Source organism: Pistacia vera, unplaced genomic scaffold, assembly GCF_008641045.1.
Source record: "Pistacia vera cultivar Batoury unplaced genomic scaffold, PisVer_v2 Contig157, whole genome shotgun sequence".
In the NCBI taxonomy this organism is placed as follows: Eukaryota; Viridiplantae; Streptophyta; class Magnoliopsida; order Sapindales; family Anacardiaceae; genus Pistacia; species Pistacia vera.
Window position 1 is genome coordinate 343,872 of NW_022195652.1, and position 17,622 is coordinate 361,493.

The following is a 17,622-nucleotide window of genomic DNA, read 5'->3' on the forward strand; positions in this document are numbered from 1 at the left end:
TTTAAATATTAGGATGGCGAATTAAAACATATTATTTCCTGACATAAATTATATAAGTCATAAGTTAAGATATATAAGCGAAAAGTTAAAACATATTTTTAATTGTTATATACTTACATCAATTATTATATTCTAAACATGTTCTCTATTTTTATATATAATATATATTAACAATATGAAAATGTACAAATTTAGACAAGTTATAGACCAAACAAATGTGTATATATATTTCATAATAACATATATATGATTACCTAATATATACGTAAATGTTAATATATATTATATATATTCTTGCAAATAAAAAATTTAGGTCCAAAAAAAAAAAAAAAAAAAATATAGAGTAAAAGGAAAATCATAATCATACAAATATTTTCATAGTTAATAAAGAGTAAAAATTCATTGCAATATTTTTAAAAGAAAGAGTTACCAAAAAAATAAAATAATAAATCAACTATGAAATGATAAAGAAAAAAAAAAAATAAGCAGGTAAGTGCCAGACTTGCAAGTAGTTAGGAATTATCCACATGCCCAAGTCCTGTGCAATTTGAGGATATTTCTCGTGCAGATAACCAATGGGATGCAAAGAAAGATTTGCACGACACTTACCTACTTGTAGAGTTATAATCATTACTTTAAACTCCCCCACTATAAATAGAGGACATCCCTCTCATTTACAGGATTGGCTGATCTTAGTCTAAAATAGTTTATACTCTCTCTCTCTCTGTATTGTCTCTAGATTGTAACTCAACTCGTCTCACACGACCCGATTTTACCCATCTATTAATACAATAGCAGTGGATGTAGGATTTGCTTTTGAGCATCCGAACCACTTTAAATATCGCATCTCATTCATTGTTTCATTTCATGTTTTCTTATCACGTGTAATTTCTACGTCCGCTTAGAACTTTGCACGTGTGAGTCGTTGGTGTCAAAATCAAGTATCAACAAAAATTAACTCTGGATGTTGCTTATTATAAATTCTAGCGAAAGTTAGTTAAAGTAGAGAACGTTTATACAGAAATTGTAGATTATTTAAAAATTTTATTTTTGTTAGGACTTAGATCAATCTTAACGAAAATATGAAATTAACTAATTTAATTAAATGTATACGTATAAAAAGTTATTTCGGATTATGAAGTGAATCTTCTCATCCCTAGAATATACAAGATTTCATTCGTTATTGATTTTCAAGGTGATATGAAAAGAAAAGAATGCGATAAAAATTTGACTTTACAAAGTAGTAATGCATGACTGGAATAACACATACGTAAATACACCTTGAAAATATAATACCAAATCTAGGGCCTCTGACAGCAACAAAAATTGCAAGAAGTTGCTTGCTTTATTTGTTTCTTTCAACAGCCACCACCACCTCCTCCTCCTCCTCCACATCCTCCTCCTCCTCCTCCACATGCTCCTCCTCCTGCTGCTCCTCCTCCTCCACCTCCACTACGACGTTTCCTCGAGGTGCTGTCACCACAAGCGAATATGACCATCGATATCATTGAGACTGATGCAACCACCGCGCAAAGCAGAAAAAGTCCCCCAAAATTGCTTCCTGCAGGGCCACTACCATCAATAACGAACAACTCTCTGGCCATTTTAATTTGATGTTTCTTTCTCTTCTACTACTTAGCTTGGCCGTCGTTGACGATTGGCTACGGTCAAAGATCGGTCGTCAACGGCAGATCTTTGGCTACTAACTGGCCTTTTCAACCAGATCACTGTGGATCTGGTCGAAAAGGCTAGATCGGTACTCGCATAGGCCAGATTCGCTGGTAGTGCGCCATTATACCAGATTTCCAGCTTCTGATAGTGATGGTCAAATCTGGTAAATGTGGATTGTTGGGTGTTTTTGTAATTTCTAAAAAAAATATTTAGGGTGTATTTTACAAGAATTGAATAATATTGTCAGAATAAGTCATTTTACTATTTAATTTTATTGGAATATTAATATAGTATTCTCGAGATGTAACAAACGGACCCGTGGTTGTTCCAATTCTCATGCATCTTTCTGATATTAGAAATGATGTTGCTTTATTCATAATTTCTTATGGTAAGGCTTTTACTCCAATGCTGAAGATATGGGTAGTTGTACCCGCATTACTTCAAGTATGACTAACTTCATTTGTAGTTTTCTATACTCTATATCATCAATGCTATACTTCTAGTCATATTACATACAGTTAAACAGTTACAAGTGGTGGTGTCAACAGGTTCTTACAGGGTCATTGCCAAGAAATTAAACATCTGAATCGTTGCTAAATAATTTCAGCCAAGGATTTGGAATGAGAGGGCGCTGTAACGTGAAACTGGAAAATTCAGGAAGAGTGAATTATGGTGAAAGAAATTTACTTATACAAGCATCTATCTTATCAACAGATTGGTTGATTTCTTGTGCTTTAAGAATTGTCCTTGATTTTGGGATTATTTTAGCCTAATTCTTCTATAAATTCCTTCCAACTAATACTATTACCTTCCCTTGCTTCAATTCAATTCAATGCATTTACTGAAATTGCCATAAGTAATGAGTCCAAACATTGTTCTTAGGTTTGGTATATGCAAAAAGTTTGGCTCCCCTCCAACTATTTATAGTTTACCAACCTGTACAACATATTTACTTTGTCTACCATCCAAGATCATAACACAAACTGATTGAATCAAAAGAGTGGACAATTTATGAAAAACTTTTACTCTTTAAGTCTTGTTTAGATGTATTAATGAGCATGGCCAAGTCATTATCAATCCCAGCATGGTGACAGACAAGGTGAGGTGAGGCTTGAGTGGTGAAGCTAATGGCCTCAGTGGGGTTTAAGATTTCCAAGATTGATCACCATATTAAGTCATCCGAATGAATTGGATCCCATTTTCAACTACATTACATGGTGCTCTCTTATTGTTTACCACTTCCAACCCACCTATATCCCTTAATTCTGCCATAAATTTTCCAACTGTGTCATAAATCAGGCAGCCTATACATTGAAGTAGCCCATCTCATTTGTCAAATCAATCTACGGTTGAGTTGTTGAGGGTTGACCATTTACACAAAGATATAATATATTTGTTGTTCACATTAATTATCAACACATGCGGATCTAGATTGTCCTTAGATCAATTATTAATTTACCCAACTATGTTGTTCACTTACCTGTCCTGCCATTTCTCAAAGTTTTGTGAAAACACAGGGCAAATTTATAGTCTCACTAGTATAATATCTATCAAATATCACAGCGGTGTTTCACTACTCATTTGTTCTCATAACCACAAAATCAGAATTGAAATTGTGAAGTTGAGGAAAAACCATGTCTCTAGTCACAGAAGAATCAAGTCCAAGGCAGAGATGTCCGTGGAGATGAGATATGTAAAGAGAAATCACAGGAGTTGCTGAGGGAGGTAGGTTTGCCAAATGGTTTGCTGCCATTGCATGACATAGAAGAATGTGGGTATCTGAGAGAGACAGGTTTTGTGTGGCTGAAACAGAAGAAAAGCATAACCCACAAGTTTGAAAAGATTGGGAAGCTTGTGAGTTATGCAACTGAGGTCACAGCTTTGTGTTGAACCCAACAAGATCAAGAAACTCACTGGGGTGAAGACCAAAGAGCTCTTGCTTTGGCTAACACTGAGTGATATATCCATTAATGATCCATCAAGTGCGAAGATCACTTTCCAGACTCCTGCTGGACTCAACAGGTCTTTCCTGTTTCTGCTTTTCAGGTTGAAGAGAAAGAGAAAAGGATGTGAAGGATAAAGAGAAAAGGAGTGAATGGTTGTGCATGTGAAGGATGTGAAATAAGCTTCATTTCATTCCCTGTAGTGTTTCTTCATGTGCACTTTTTATGTATTGTCCTGTCCTCTTCCTAGTGTTACTCATTAATAAGAAATAGATGATAATATAATTTATAAGGTGTTTCCTCTTTCTGTTCAACAAAGTCCATTGATCCCTTTTTTTTTTTTTTTTTCAGTAGCATCTATATATATTTACAGATCTCAACATGAGACTATTCAAAGTCTTATGTCTTATCTGTTACAAGGATGGGTAAAAGAGAAGTTTCCCAGATTGATAAAACATCAATTATCTGATCAAGGAAAGTTGTTTATTATTTACCCTGCCATGTAAATCTGACTATGAGCAGTACTAAACCAATATTTTTCCATAAAAAAGCTGTTTTATTGACATTGACTAATTGCCACAAAGCAATTTAAAAGCAACAGAGATCATCTCATTTGCAGAAGGTAAAACTTAAACAGTCAATTCATATTACAGATGCTATGAACTTCTAGACACCAGCAGTTACATTATCAACTATAATGATTAAGGGGGTGCTTCAAAAGAAATTGAGGTTTAATGCCTAAAATTTAGATGTTAAGGCAACCACCAATGTGCAACTTGTGAGGCAGCAGTGCCGGGACATTTAACTTACCTATCACCAAACAAGGCCTAGAGATTGAATTTTATTCTCTCTCTCTCTTCAGCAATCACACTTCAAACCCTGAAAAAAACTCACAAATAGTCAAACCATTAGTGAAAAAAGTTTGATGACAATTAAATTACAGACAGAAAAACTTTGTGTGCAAATCATTAGCACCAATGTGAAGGTAAGGAATTAATAACTTGAGATCTCTACGATGAAGTCAATCAAATCACAGAATGTCACATCCACGCTTTTATTTGAAATTATTAGCATGGTCAACAACACAACTTTTTCCCCCCAAATTTGATATCTCACTAAATTTATCTCAATTAGCATACTATTCTATCCCGATTTACTAGAAGTTGACACAAGAGAGAATGAAGTAAGCTTGTTAGTAGACCAGGTTTTTTTATTGCTTTATACCAAAAAAATCTGTATGCCATCAAAGTATAAAATGAGATCAAGCAAAAAAAGAAGACACATATAGAATTAATACCCCGGCAAGTTACAATCCATTTGCCATCAATCCACTCCTGATGTAGCCTTATTCAGAGTGCTCGAACTGCATTTCCTCAAGGGTGTTCTTAAAGTAGACTATGTACTTTGAGTTGGTAAGAACCTTGGAAATCACACCCACCCACCAACCATCATTATACAAAGCATCAACCTCATCAAGCCTATTGAAGCTATCGACCACCACAGATCTGGCGGAGAAGGTCGTATGTGCAGAATATCCACCTCTTCCCTCAAAAACTCTGTATCATCTTCCGTTCTCAAGCTCTGGTACTCAATAAGTACTTGTCCTTCCCAACTGGTTCAATAACAGTTGCAGCAAACCAAGCACCATCAAAACCATCTTCATCACTGCTAACCTCACAATGCCCCCTTGTCAAATTTCACTTCAGTCACAGCTTTGTCATGCTCGTCCTCTGTTTTGCTTTCCGTTGACACCTTCTGCAGTTCAAAATTTAAAAGCTGAGCCCATAAATGACTAAAGACACCCAAAACTGTCAACATACTGACAGGAGAAAACAAGATATACATACAGGAGAATGATTAAAAAACATGTAATTGAAAAGACTGGCTAGGCTTTGCATTTAAATCCTCCTTGATCAAAGGGGTTGTTAGATATCTAGTTTATTTTGTGTTTTGTAGCGAGGAAACTCTTTTGTCCAATTCACTAGTTAGTCACATACCAAATTCAAACATACGGGAAAGTTTTTGCTCCTTCAAGGGCTATTATCCAATGGCCATTGCCAACACCTGAAAATCACATCAAGCTTCATAGTGTTTAAGACATTACTATAATTGATCAATCATTCTCAAGAAACCGAATATATCACTATCACAAATGCTGGATGACATGGTATTGATACATACAACAGCAACGACAGAAAACTACAAGACAAATCATCAGTGGCACATTTATCTTAAATTATTTCAACATTTAGTTTTATTTGTTATAAATTCACATCAAATCCACATTCTCAGTTCCTAACCAATATTATCAATCACAAAAGGCAAAGCCAACATGCCACATAAGTTATCTCTAAGATGGAAAGAATCAATTTCATGAATTGCCCTTAAATTTGGCTAAACAAGGAGATTCCACTGAATCCAAATTCATTAGTTGGCTCCTTTGAAGTATGAAAACATCAAAACATCACCTGAATTTTCATAAAATGCATTAGATTCCTTTTCTACAAGTTAGGTCTGACAAAAAAAGATAATAAGAACTATCTATAGTTTAGCCAAAACTTAGAAAAGTCGATAAAATACAAAAAGTAAAAAAGCAAAAAACATAGAAGTTCATTAGAGATGACCTAAACATAATTACCTGAACCTAAGAAGGAAAACCAAGCAAAGAACTGAAAGCAAACACCAAGGAACAGATATGATTCAAGTAAAACCTTGCTCACAGCACCCAGAAAAGTCAGGTGTGAGAAAGTTATAGTAAAGATGTACTCCTACTCCTACTCATTAACGGAATGCCTTTAGAAATCTCCTTTGACAAATTCAATCTATCAATCAATGGCAGAAAATTTGATCTTATTCTAAAGAAGTAGATCAGAAAAATTGTGCTTTTTTTTCTTCCGTAGAGCTACCACTTCTTTGGTAAGAATATTAACACTTAGGACTCCTTACTAATTACACATTTTAAGTTTCTAACTGTAAATCCACAATGCAGATAGCATAAGAAATTTCATCAAAATCAAAGACCAACAACATATAAGTACCATCTAAAACCAATTAATAAAGATGATTTATTTTCTTTCTCCCTTACGAAGTCATATAAAGAAACTTAGAGGATTCAACACATCACACTAGCCACATTGTATGCCATCGTTAGGTTCAACCTCCTAATTGATTTCACATAATAAAAACCTTGAGCAATGAAGGCTTTAATCTTATCTATGCAACTTGCCCAAAACCCTTATTGTGTAATACAACGCAAACCACACTGAACTTGCATTCTCATTAACTTATGTAAGCCGGTATTTTCATTAAACGGCAAGCTGCATAAAATCCCACCAGCTATGTAATAATCTGCATGCAGTGGCTTTTTCCATTGCCCCATATGATCTTATCACTTGCTCTCAAGAAAATACCATTTACATTCCCAACAACACCAATCCAATATAGTCAGACATATAACACGGTATGAAAGAATAAAACACAAGAGTTAAAAAACATTAAGCAAAAGAAGCTAACTCCATTCTCTTCTCTTCTTCTTCTTCCTTCAAGTGGTTTCCCACTTATCGCCACCAAGCCATTCTCTATGCAGCCTCAATCCTCCTTGTAACTCAAACTGCTCCTTGGAACTCCTAAAATCACACTTTAAATTTATCACCATTAACCTCAGTTATAGCTCCTTCCCACCAGCCATCATTTAAAACGCATCCACTTCTCCACTAAACTTAAACTCTCTCTCTTCTCTCTCAGTCATTAGATGAATTTCCTAATATAAAACTCAAGACGTAATGATGAAACACCTGATGTGTTGCTCTACAATAGGAGGCGTAGGAAGGGGCAGTAGAGGATTAATGGTAATCAGGCAAAAAGGGGTCTTGAGCGTGTGAGTGTGAAGGAGAATTATATGAGATAGGTGGCAGTATGAGTATGGTTATTTGGAGCAATGTTCTGAAAACCGGACCGGGCCTTGACTCATTCAAGGGTCCGGTTGCCGGTTTAACTGGTTTGACTAGTTGGATCGGTCAGTTGGACCTATCCTGTAAAATTACAGTTTAGTCCCTAAATGTTTGAAATTCATCAAAAACACCCATAAATAATTACGCATGAGTCCCTAAAGGTTCAAAATCTATCCAAAACACCCCTGCTATCTGGGTAGTCGCACGAAGAGAATGGTGAGTGGTGGTGGCAGCAACGATTGACAGCCAATCGAAGTTTAGAATGATGGGGCTTTTGATGTATAGGTGTCGACAAATCTTATGGTGGTGTCTGGGAGTTCTAACGGCACCGAAATTTGCCGGAATCAAGAAGGAAGGTTGACGGTGCGTGAACAATAGGTGGACGGCGATCGACAGGCAATCAATATTTGGAATGATGGGGCTTTTGATTTAGAGGTGTCGATGAATCTTATGGTGGTGTCAGGGAGTTGTAATGGCGTTGGAATTTTTTCGAATAAAGAAGGAAGGCTGACGATTGCATGAACAATAGGTGGACGGCGAGCAACTAAAGGCTGGACGACGGCATAGAAAATGGATGGGTTTTGTCGTGGATATGCCGTCAATTCTTATGGTGGTGTTATCTCCCTCGAACGGTGCCGAAATCCGGTGGGATTGACTCGTGATTGGACCTCGAATCGACACTATTCCGACGGTCCAACCACGGCTCAATCCGGTTTGATTAAGATTACCGGTTTTCAAGGGAAACCAGACTGAAGATGACACCGGTTCCTGGTTCAACCGGCTGGTCCGATCCGGTTTTCAGAACACTGGTCTGGAGAATTCTGTTATGGAGAGAGACTGACTAGGATAAAAGTAGATAGGGAGAATTAGAGGAGATATTCTGAAAAAGTGAAAAGAGCAGATTGGGAGGTTGCTAGCCCTCGAAGTCTAGCAGGCTACGTTTTCCTTTATTGTGTTGGTTTATCTTTGTTTTCTGTTCTGTTCTATTGCTTGAGCTGAGGTTGTGATAATTGGTGTAGAATCGTTCAGTTTCAATATAAACCTATAATTTCAGATTATCTTCTGGGTTTCTGTGTGTTAGCAGATTGTGTGTTTCCGGGTTTGTTGTGGTTAACAGTTGCTATTTGGTTGTGTGTTTATGATTTTGGTAAGGGTATCTATCACATACTCACAAGGGAGACATTGACTGAGCAAGTGAGTGGACCAGAAAGATGCGGTTTACCCATCTCGTGTCTTTGGAAGGATGTATTTGCGATTATATAATAATCTTAGTAAATAGACAGAATTAAAAAAATCAAACATATAAATGTACCAAATTACATTTTGAGTGTTGATGACTTGCTAAGCAGCTAACTGTGTCTGCATTGGTGACGTCTGGCCTAGTATGAAAATGAGATCTGCTGCCTGTTATCTATTTGCATCAGCATAGTCACTATTTATTATTTATTTGTTTTTTTATTTATTAGTATTTTATTTTTATTATTTTGTTAAGATTTGATAAAGGTCTGCCATGGACAGGTGATAACGATTGAACCAGGAATCTACATCCCACTTTCGTTTGATGGTCCAGAGAGGTAGTAGTTTTGTCTGTTTGTGTAAATATTGCTGCATACGACTCCTAATTGTTTTTTATGTGATGTAACCCTTGAATCCTGTATTTGTTATCATGCTCTTCTTGCATACATGCAATTGTTTTTGTAAAATGTTGATGTCGGTCATAAAAGGAAGACATATTGCAGGTTTCGAGGTATTGGCATAAGGATTGAGGATGAGGTTCTCATTACAGAAACAGGCTATGAGGTATAAATTTTGACCAAGTTTGTATTTTCCTTTTGGTATTATGATACACCAGTAGCTGAAGAAACGTGGGGTTCGTTTGATTCATTATTCTGATACTTTTTAGAATAATATTTTGAAAAAAGTTAAAAAAAGTTAAATAGGACGGTTATTACGATGTATGATTTGGAAATTAACAAAAATATCTCTTATGTTTGTTTATATACTAAACACTTCTATAATAAAATATTAAAAGTTAACGAAAACATCCTCAATTCACCCATTAAATACGGACAGTCGACCACCATCGTCGGAGGGTGGTCGGAGTCGTCTTATCGGCGCATGATTGGTTGTATCTTGTCAATCATGTGTCGATATGATTTTTTCTAGCCAAATTTACAATGGATCTGGCTGGAAAAGGCCAGATCTATGGTTAGATCTGGCCATTGACGGCCAAATCCGCATTTGGTCGTCAACGACAGCCACTGGTCAATGACGACCATATCTTGGCCGTCGTTGACGATTGGCTACGGTCAAAGATCTGGTCGTCAACGGCTAGATCTTTGGCTACATAACTGGCCTTTTTCAACCAGATCCACTGTGGATCTGGTCGAAAAAGGCTAGATCGGCGTACTACCGGCCAGATTCAGCTGGTAGTGCGCCATTATACCAGATTTCAGCCAGCTTCTGATAGTGATGGTCAGAATCTGGTAAATGTGGATTGTTGGGGTGTTTTTGTAATTTCTAAAAAAAAATATTTAGGGGTATTTTACAAGAAATTGAATAATATTGTCAGAATAAGTCAATTTTACTATTTAATTTTATTGGAAATATTAATATAGTATTCTCGAGAGTGTAACAAACGGACCCGTGGTTGTTCCAATTCTCATGCATCTTTCTGATATTAGAAATGAATGTTGCTTTATTCATAATTTCTTATGGTAAGGCTTTTACTCCAATGCTGAAGATATGGGTAGTTGGTACCCGCAATTACTTCAGTAGTTGTAACATACTTTCAGTTGTTAGTTGTCTATACTCTATATCATCAATGCTATACTTCTAGTCATATTACATACAGTTAAACAGTTACAAGTGGTGGTGTCAAAACAGGTTCTTACAGGGTCATTGCCAAAGGAAATTAAACATCTGGAATCGTTGCTAAATAATTTCAGCCAAGGATTTGGAATGGAGAGGGCGCTGTAACGTGAAAGCTGGAAAATTCAGGAAGAGTGAATTATTGGTGAAAGAAATTTACTTATACAAGCATCTATCTTATCAACAGATTGGTTGATTTCTTGTGCTTTAAGAATTGTCCTTGATTTTGGGATTAATTTTTAGCCTAATTCTTCTATAAATTCCTTCCAACTAATACTATTACCTTCCCTTGCTTCAATTCAATTCAATGCATTTACTGAAATTGCCAAATAAGTAATGAAGTCCAAACATTGTTCTTAGGTTTGGTATATGCAAAAAGTTTGGCTCCCCTCCAACTATTTATAGTTTACCAACCTGTACAACATATTTACTTTGTCTACCATCCAAGATCATAACACCAAACTGAATTGAATCAAAAGAGTGGACAATTTATGAAAAACTTTTACTCTTTTAAGTCTTGTTTAGAGATGTATTAATGAGCATGGTCAAGTCATTATCAATCCAACCGCATGGTGACAAGGACAAGGGTGAGGTTGAGGGTGAAGCTAATGGGCTTCAGTGGTGTTTAAGATTTCCAAGGATTGATCACCATATTAAGTCATCCTAATGAATAGTATCCCATTTTCAACTGCATTACAAGTGTTGCTCTCTTATTGGTTACGATTTCCAACCCACCGCTTTCCCTTTAATTCTGCCATAAATTTTCCAACTGTGTCATAAATACAGGCAGCCTATACAAGTTGAAGTAGCCCATCTCATTTGTCAAATCAATCTACGGTTGAGTGTTGAGGGTTGAGTGTTGAGGGTTGACCATTTACACAAAGATATAAATATTATGTGTCTGTTCACATTTAATTATCAAACACATGCAGGATCTAGATTGTCCTTAGATCAATTATTAATTTACCCAACTATGTTTGTTCACTTACCTGTCCTGCCATTTCTTAAAGTTTTGTGAAAACACAAGGGCAAATTTATAGTCTCACTAGTATATATATCTATCAAATATCACAGCGGTGTTTCACTACTCATTTGTTCTCACACCAACAAAATCAGAATTGAAATTGTGAAGTTGAAGGAAAGAAACCATGTCTCTAGTCACAGAAGAAATCAGAGCCAAGGCAGAGATGTACCGTGGAGATGAGATATGTAAAGAGAAATCACAGGAGTTGCTGAGGGAGGTAGGTTTGCCAAATGGGTTGCTGCCATTGCATGACATAGAAGAATGTGGGTATCTGAGAGAGACAGGTTTTGTGTGGCTGAAACAGAAGAAAAGCATAACCCACAAGTTTGAAAAGATTGGGAAGCTTGTGAGTTATGCAACTGAGGTCACAGCTGTTGTTGAACCCAACAAGATCAAGAAACTCACTGGGGTGAAGACCAAAGAGCTCTTGCTTTGGCTAACACTGAGTGATATATACATTGATGATCCATCAAGTGCGAAGATCACTTTCCAGACTCCTGCTGGACTCAACAGGTCTTTCCCTGTTTCTGCTTTTCAGGTTGAAGAGAAAGAGAAGAAGGATGTGAAGGATAAAGAGAAGAAGGAAGTGAATGGAGTTGTGCCAGTGTAAGGATGTGAAATAAGCTTCATTTCATTCCCTGTAGTGTTTCTTCATGTGCACTTTTTATGTATTGTCCTGTCCTCTTCCTAGTGTTACTCATTAAATAAGAAAAGACTGAAATCGAATTTTAAGGTGTTTTCCTCTTTCTGTTTCAAAGTCCATTGATCCCTTTTTTTTTTTTTTTTCAGTAGCATCTAGATATATATTAGCAGATCTCAACATGAGACTAGTTCAATACTTATGTCTTATCGTTACAAGGATGGGTAAAGAGAAGTTTCCCAGATTGATAAAACATCAATATCATTGATCAAGGAAAGTTTGTTTATTATTTACCCTGCCATGTAAATCTGACTATGAGCAGTACTAAACCAATATTTTATCCATAAAAAAGCTGTTTATTGACATTGACATAATTGCCACAAGCAATTTAAAGAAGCAACAGAGATCATCTCATTTGCAGAAGGTAAAACTTAAACAGTCATTCATATTCAGATGCTATGACTTCTAGACACCAGCAGATTTACATTATCAACTATAATGAATTAAGGGGTGCTTCAAAAGAAATTGAGGTTTAATGCCTAAAATTTAGATGTTAAGGCAACCACCAATGTGCAACTTGTGAGGCAGCAGTGCCGGGACATTTAACTTACTATCACCATAACCAAGGCCTAGAGATTGAATGTTATTCTCTCTCTCTCTTCAGCAATCACACTTCAAACCCTGAAAAAAACTCACAAATAGTCAAACCATTAGTGAAAAAGTTTGATGACAATTAAAATTAGCAGAAGAAGACTTTGTGTGCAAATCATTAGCACCAATGTGAAGGGTAAGGAAAATTAATAACTTGAGATCTCTACGATGAAGTCAATCAAATCACAGAATGTCACATCCACGCTTTTATTTGAAATTATTAGCATGGTCAACAACAAAAAACTTTTTCCCCCCAAATTGATATCTCACTGAAATTTATCTCAATTAGCATACTATTCTATCCCGAGTTACTAGAAGGTTGACACAAGAGAGAATGAAGTAGCTTTGTTAGTAGACCAGGTTTTTTATATGCATTATACCACAAAAAATCTGTATGCAGCATCAAAGTATAAAATGATGATCAAGCAAAAAAAGAAGAACAATATAGAATTAATACCCCGGCAAGTTAAACTCCATTTGCCATCAATCCACTCCTGATGTAGCCTTAATTCAGAGTGCTCGAACTGCATTTCCTCAAGGGTGTTCTTAAAGTAGACTATGTACTTTGAGTTGGTAAGAACCTTGGAAATCACACCCCACCCACCAACCATCATATACAAAGCATCAACCTCATCAAGCCTATTGAAGCTATCGACCACCACAGTATCTGGCGGAGAAGGTCGTATGTGCAGAATATCCACCTCTTCCCTCAAAAACTCTGTATCATCTTCCGTTCTCAAGCTCTGGTACTCAATAAGATACTTGTCCTTCCCAACTGGTTCAATAACAGTTCAGCAAACCAAGCACCATCAAAACCATCTTCATCACTGCTAACCTCAACTAATGCCCCCTTGTCAAATTTCACTTCAGTCACAGCTTTGTCATGCTCGTCCTCTGTTTTGCTTTCCGTTGACACCTTCTGCAGTTCAAAATTTAAAAAGCTGAGCCCATAAATGACTAAAGACACCCAAACTGTCAACATACTGACAGGAGAAAACAAGAATATACATACAGGAAGAATGATTAAAAACATGTAATTGAAAAGACGGCTAGGCTTTGCATTTAATCCTCCTTGATCAAAGGGGTTGTTAGATATCTAGTTTATTTATGTTTTTGTAGCGAGGGAAACTCTTTTGTCCAAATTCACTAGTTAGTCACATACCAAATTCAACATACATGGAGAAAGTTTTTGCTCCTTCAAGGGCTATTATCCAATGGCCATTGCCAACAGCAATGAAAATCACATCAAGCTTCATAGTGTTTAAGACATTATCTATAATTGATCACATTCTCAAGAAACCAGAATATATCACTATCACAAATGCTGGATGACATGGTATTGATACATACAACAGCAACGACAGAAAACTACAAGACAAATCATCATGGCACATTTATCTTTAAATTATTTCAACATTTAGTTTATTTATGTTATAAATTCACATCAAATCCACATTCTCAGTTCCTTAACCAATATTATCAATCAGCAAAAGGCAAAGCCAACATGACACATAAGTATCTCTAAGATGGAAAAATCAAGTTTCATGAATTGCCCTTAATTTGGCTAAACAAGGAGATTCCACTGAATCCAAAATTCATTAGTTGGCTCCTTTGAAGTAATGAAAAACATCAAAAACATCACCTGAATTTTCATAAAATGCATTAGATTCCTTTTCTACAAGTTAGGTCGCTGACAAAAAAAAGATACAATAAGAACTATCTATAGTTTAGCCAAAACTTAGAAAAGTCGATAAAAATATCAAAAAGTAAAAAGCAAAAACAATAGAAGTTCATTAGAGATGACCTAAAACATAATTACCTGAACTAAGAATGAGAAACCAAGCAAAAGAACTGAAAGCAAACAAAAAGGAACAGATATGATTCAAGTAAAACCTTGCTACACAGCACACAGAAAGTCAGGTGTGAGAAAGTTATAGTAAAGATGTACTCCTACTCCTACTCCATTAACTGGAATGCCTTTAGAAATCTCCTTTGACAAATTCAATCTATCAATCAAATGCAGAAAATTTGATCTTATTCTAAAGAAGTAGATCAGAAAAATTGTGCCTTTTTTTTTCTTCCGTAGAGACTACCACTTCTTTGGTAAGAATATTAACACTTAGGACTCCTTACTATTACACATTTTAAGTTTCTAACTGTAAATCCACAATGCAGATAGCATAAGAAATTTCATCAAAATCAAAGACCACAACATATAAGTACCATCTAAAACCAATTAATAAAGATGAGTTTATTTTCTTTTCTCCCTTACGAAGTCATATAAAGAAACTTTAGAGGATTCAACACATCACACTAGCCACATTGTATGCCATCGTTAGGTTCAACCTCCTAATTGATTTCACATAATAATAAACCTTGAGCAATGAAGGCTTTAATCTTATCTATGCAACTTGCCCAAAACCCTTATTGTGTATATACAAGCGCAAACCCACTGAACTTGCATTCTCATTAACTTATGTAAGCCAGGTTATTTCATAACAGGCAAGCTGCATAAAATCCCACCAGCTATGTAATAATCTGCATGCAGTGGCTTTTTCCATTGCCCCATATGATCTTATCATCTGCTCTCCAAGAAATACCAATTTACATTCCCAAACACAACAATCCAATATAGTCAGACATATAACACGGTATGAAAGAATAAAACACAAGAGTTAAAAAAATTAAAGCAAAAGAAGCTAACTCCATTCTCTTCTTCTTCTTCTTCTTCCTTCAGGGTGGTTTCCACTTATCGCCACCAAGCCATTCTCTATGCAGCCTCAAGTCCTCCTTGGTAAACTCAAACTGCTCCTTGGAACTCCTAAAATACACTTTAAATTTATCACCATTAACCTCAGTTATAGCTCCTTCCCACCAGCCATCATTATAAAACGCATCCACTCCTCACAAACTTAAACTCTCTCTTCTTCTCTCTTGGAGCCACGGCCGAAGCTGCCCCAAGTCGATAATTTCCCTCAAGGGTTTGGTTCCTGACTCGTCTGAGAAAAATGGATGTATTGGATCAAGTAGTTTGAAGGATCCTTTTTTGATGCACGACGAATGACTGTGCCAGTGAACCATGACCCACGAAAGCCGACGTCGTTTGAGGAGACCTCGACCAATGTGCCGGCTCTTAAGATTGAAGATAGGAATCCCTGGTGGTGGGTTTGGTGTTTTGGAGCCATTTCTGGTTAGGGCTAGGTTTAGTTTTGGCGGGAGAGGGGAAACGGAAGGGTTGCTTACGGTGGAAGACAAATAAGAGAAATATTACTGATACCCTCTTGTATAACACTATTAAATTGAGGATCTTTTTATTATTTTGGGGAATGTAACGTCATTGGCTGTTGTAATACTTCCTTAGTTCCTTTCCATCCAGAGGGCAGAGCTTTCGTTTGTAAACTCAATCAGAATATGTTATTAGGGATGACATTTTCCCCGCCCCGCACAGGACGAAGATTCCTCAAATCAATCGGGAACGGGACGGGCCTAAGCCCAATGGCATTCCTTAACTCGAGGACGGAGATGGTCACGTCCTCGACCCGAATATATATATATATTATTGTATATAATTAGTAAATATTTTTTTTTCTATTTTAATTCAAAAGGTATTTTTATTTTTAAATGAGAAGAGTCTATAAATTAATAAGGAAGATTTAGAAATAAGTGAATTAGATATTGAAATCCATCAATAAAAATCTTTCATTATGAATTAAATAAGGAATAATCTCGTAATCATGGAATTAGAATCAATTATCAAAGTATTTTTAAATATTAGGAGGCGAATAAAACATATTATTCCTGACATAATTATATAAGTCATAAGTTAAGAGATATAAGCGAAAAGTTAAAACATATTTTTATTGTTATATACTTACATCAATTATTATATTCTAAACATGTTCTCTATTTTTATAATTAAATATATTAACAATATGAAAATGTACAAATTTAGACAAGTTATAGACCAAACAAATGTGTAATATATTTCATATAACATATATATATTACCTAATATATACGTAAATGTTAATAATATTATATTATTCTTGCAATAAAAAATTTAGGTCAAAAAAAAAAAAAAAAAAAAAATAGAGTAAAAGAAAATCATAATCATAAAATATTTCATAGTTAATAAAGAGTAAAAATTCATTGCAATATTTTAAAAGAAAGAGTTACCAAAAAAATAAAATAATAAATCAACTATGAAATGATAAGAAAAAAAAAAATAAGCAGGTAAGTGCCAGACTTGCAAGTAGTTAGGATTATCCACATGCCCAAGTCCTGTGCAATTTGAGGATATTTCTCGTGCAGATAACCAAGGGATGCAAAGAAAGATTTGCACGACACTTACCTACTGTTGAGTTATAATCATTACTTTAAACTCCCCCACTATAAATAGAGGACACCCTCTCATTTACAGGATTGGCTGATCTTAGTCTAAAATAGTTTATACTTTCTCTTCTCTCTGTATTGTCTCTAGATTGTAACTCAACTCGTCTCACACGACCGATTTTACCCATCTATTAATACAAAAGCAGTGGAGTAGATTGCTTTTGAGATCCGAACCACTTTAAATATCGCATCTCATTCATTGTTTCATTTCATGTTTTCTTATCAGTGTATTCTACGTCCGTTAGAACTTTGCACGTGTGAGTCGTTGGTGTCAAATCAAGTATCAACAAAAATTAACTGGATGTTGCTTATATAAATTCTAGCGAAAGTTAGTTAAAGTAGAGAACGTTTATACAGAAATTGAGATTATTTAAAATTTTTTTTGTTAGGACTTAGATCATCTTAACGAAATATGAAATAACTAATTTAATTAAATGTATACGTATAAAAATTATTTCGGATTATGAAGTGAATTCTCAT

At 35.6% G+C, this 17,622-nt stretch overlaps 1 protein-coding gene, 1 long non-coding RNA gene and 1 pseudogene across 2 annotated transcripts; all 3 read left to right on the forward strand.

The window, feature by feature from the left end:
- Positions 1-2,755: 2,755 nt before the first annotated feature.
- LOC116124845 lies at positions 2,756-3,744 on the forward strand (annotated as a pseudogene).
- A 5,338-nt stretch (positions 3,745-9,082) lies between these two features.
- Positions 9,083-10,945, forward strand: LOC116124818. The gene is made up of 3 exons (XR_004127264.1): positions 9,083-9,138; positions 9,304-9,364; positions 10,451-10,945. It is a non-coding gene; the product is annotated as an uncharacterized LOC116124818 (long non-coding RNA).
- Positions 10,946-11,358: 413 nt separating this feature from the next.
- LOC116124817 lies at positions 11,359-12,165 on the forward strand. The gene has a single exon (XM_031410567.1). The coding sequence runs from the start codon at positions 11,584-11,586 to the stop codon at positions 12,067-12,069; it is 486 nt and encodes a 161-aa protein (XP_031266427.1). The 5' UTR covers positions 11,359-11,583; the 3' UTR covers positions 12,070-12,165.
- The last annotated feature ends 5,457 nt before the right edge of the window (positions 12,166-17,622 follow it).

Coding starts and splice junctions, on each gene's coding strand:
- LOC116124817 (XM_031410567.1), top strand. CDS start 11,584: ATGTCTCTAGTCACAGAAGAAATCAGAGCCAAGGCAGAGATGTACCGT.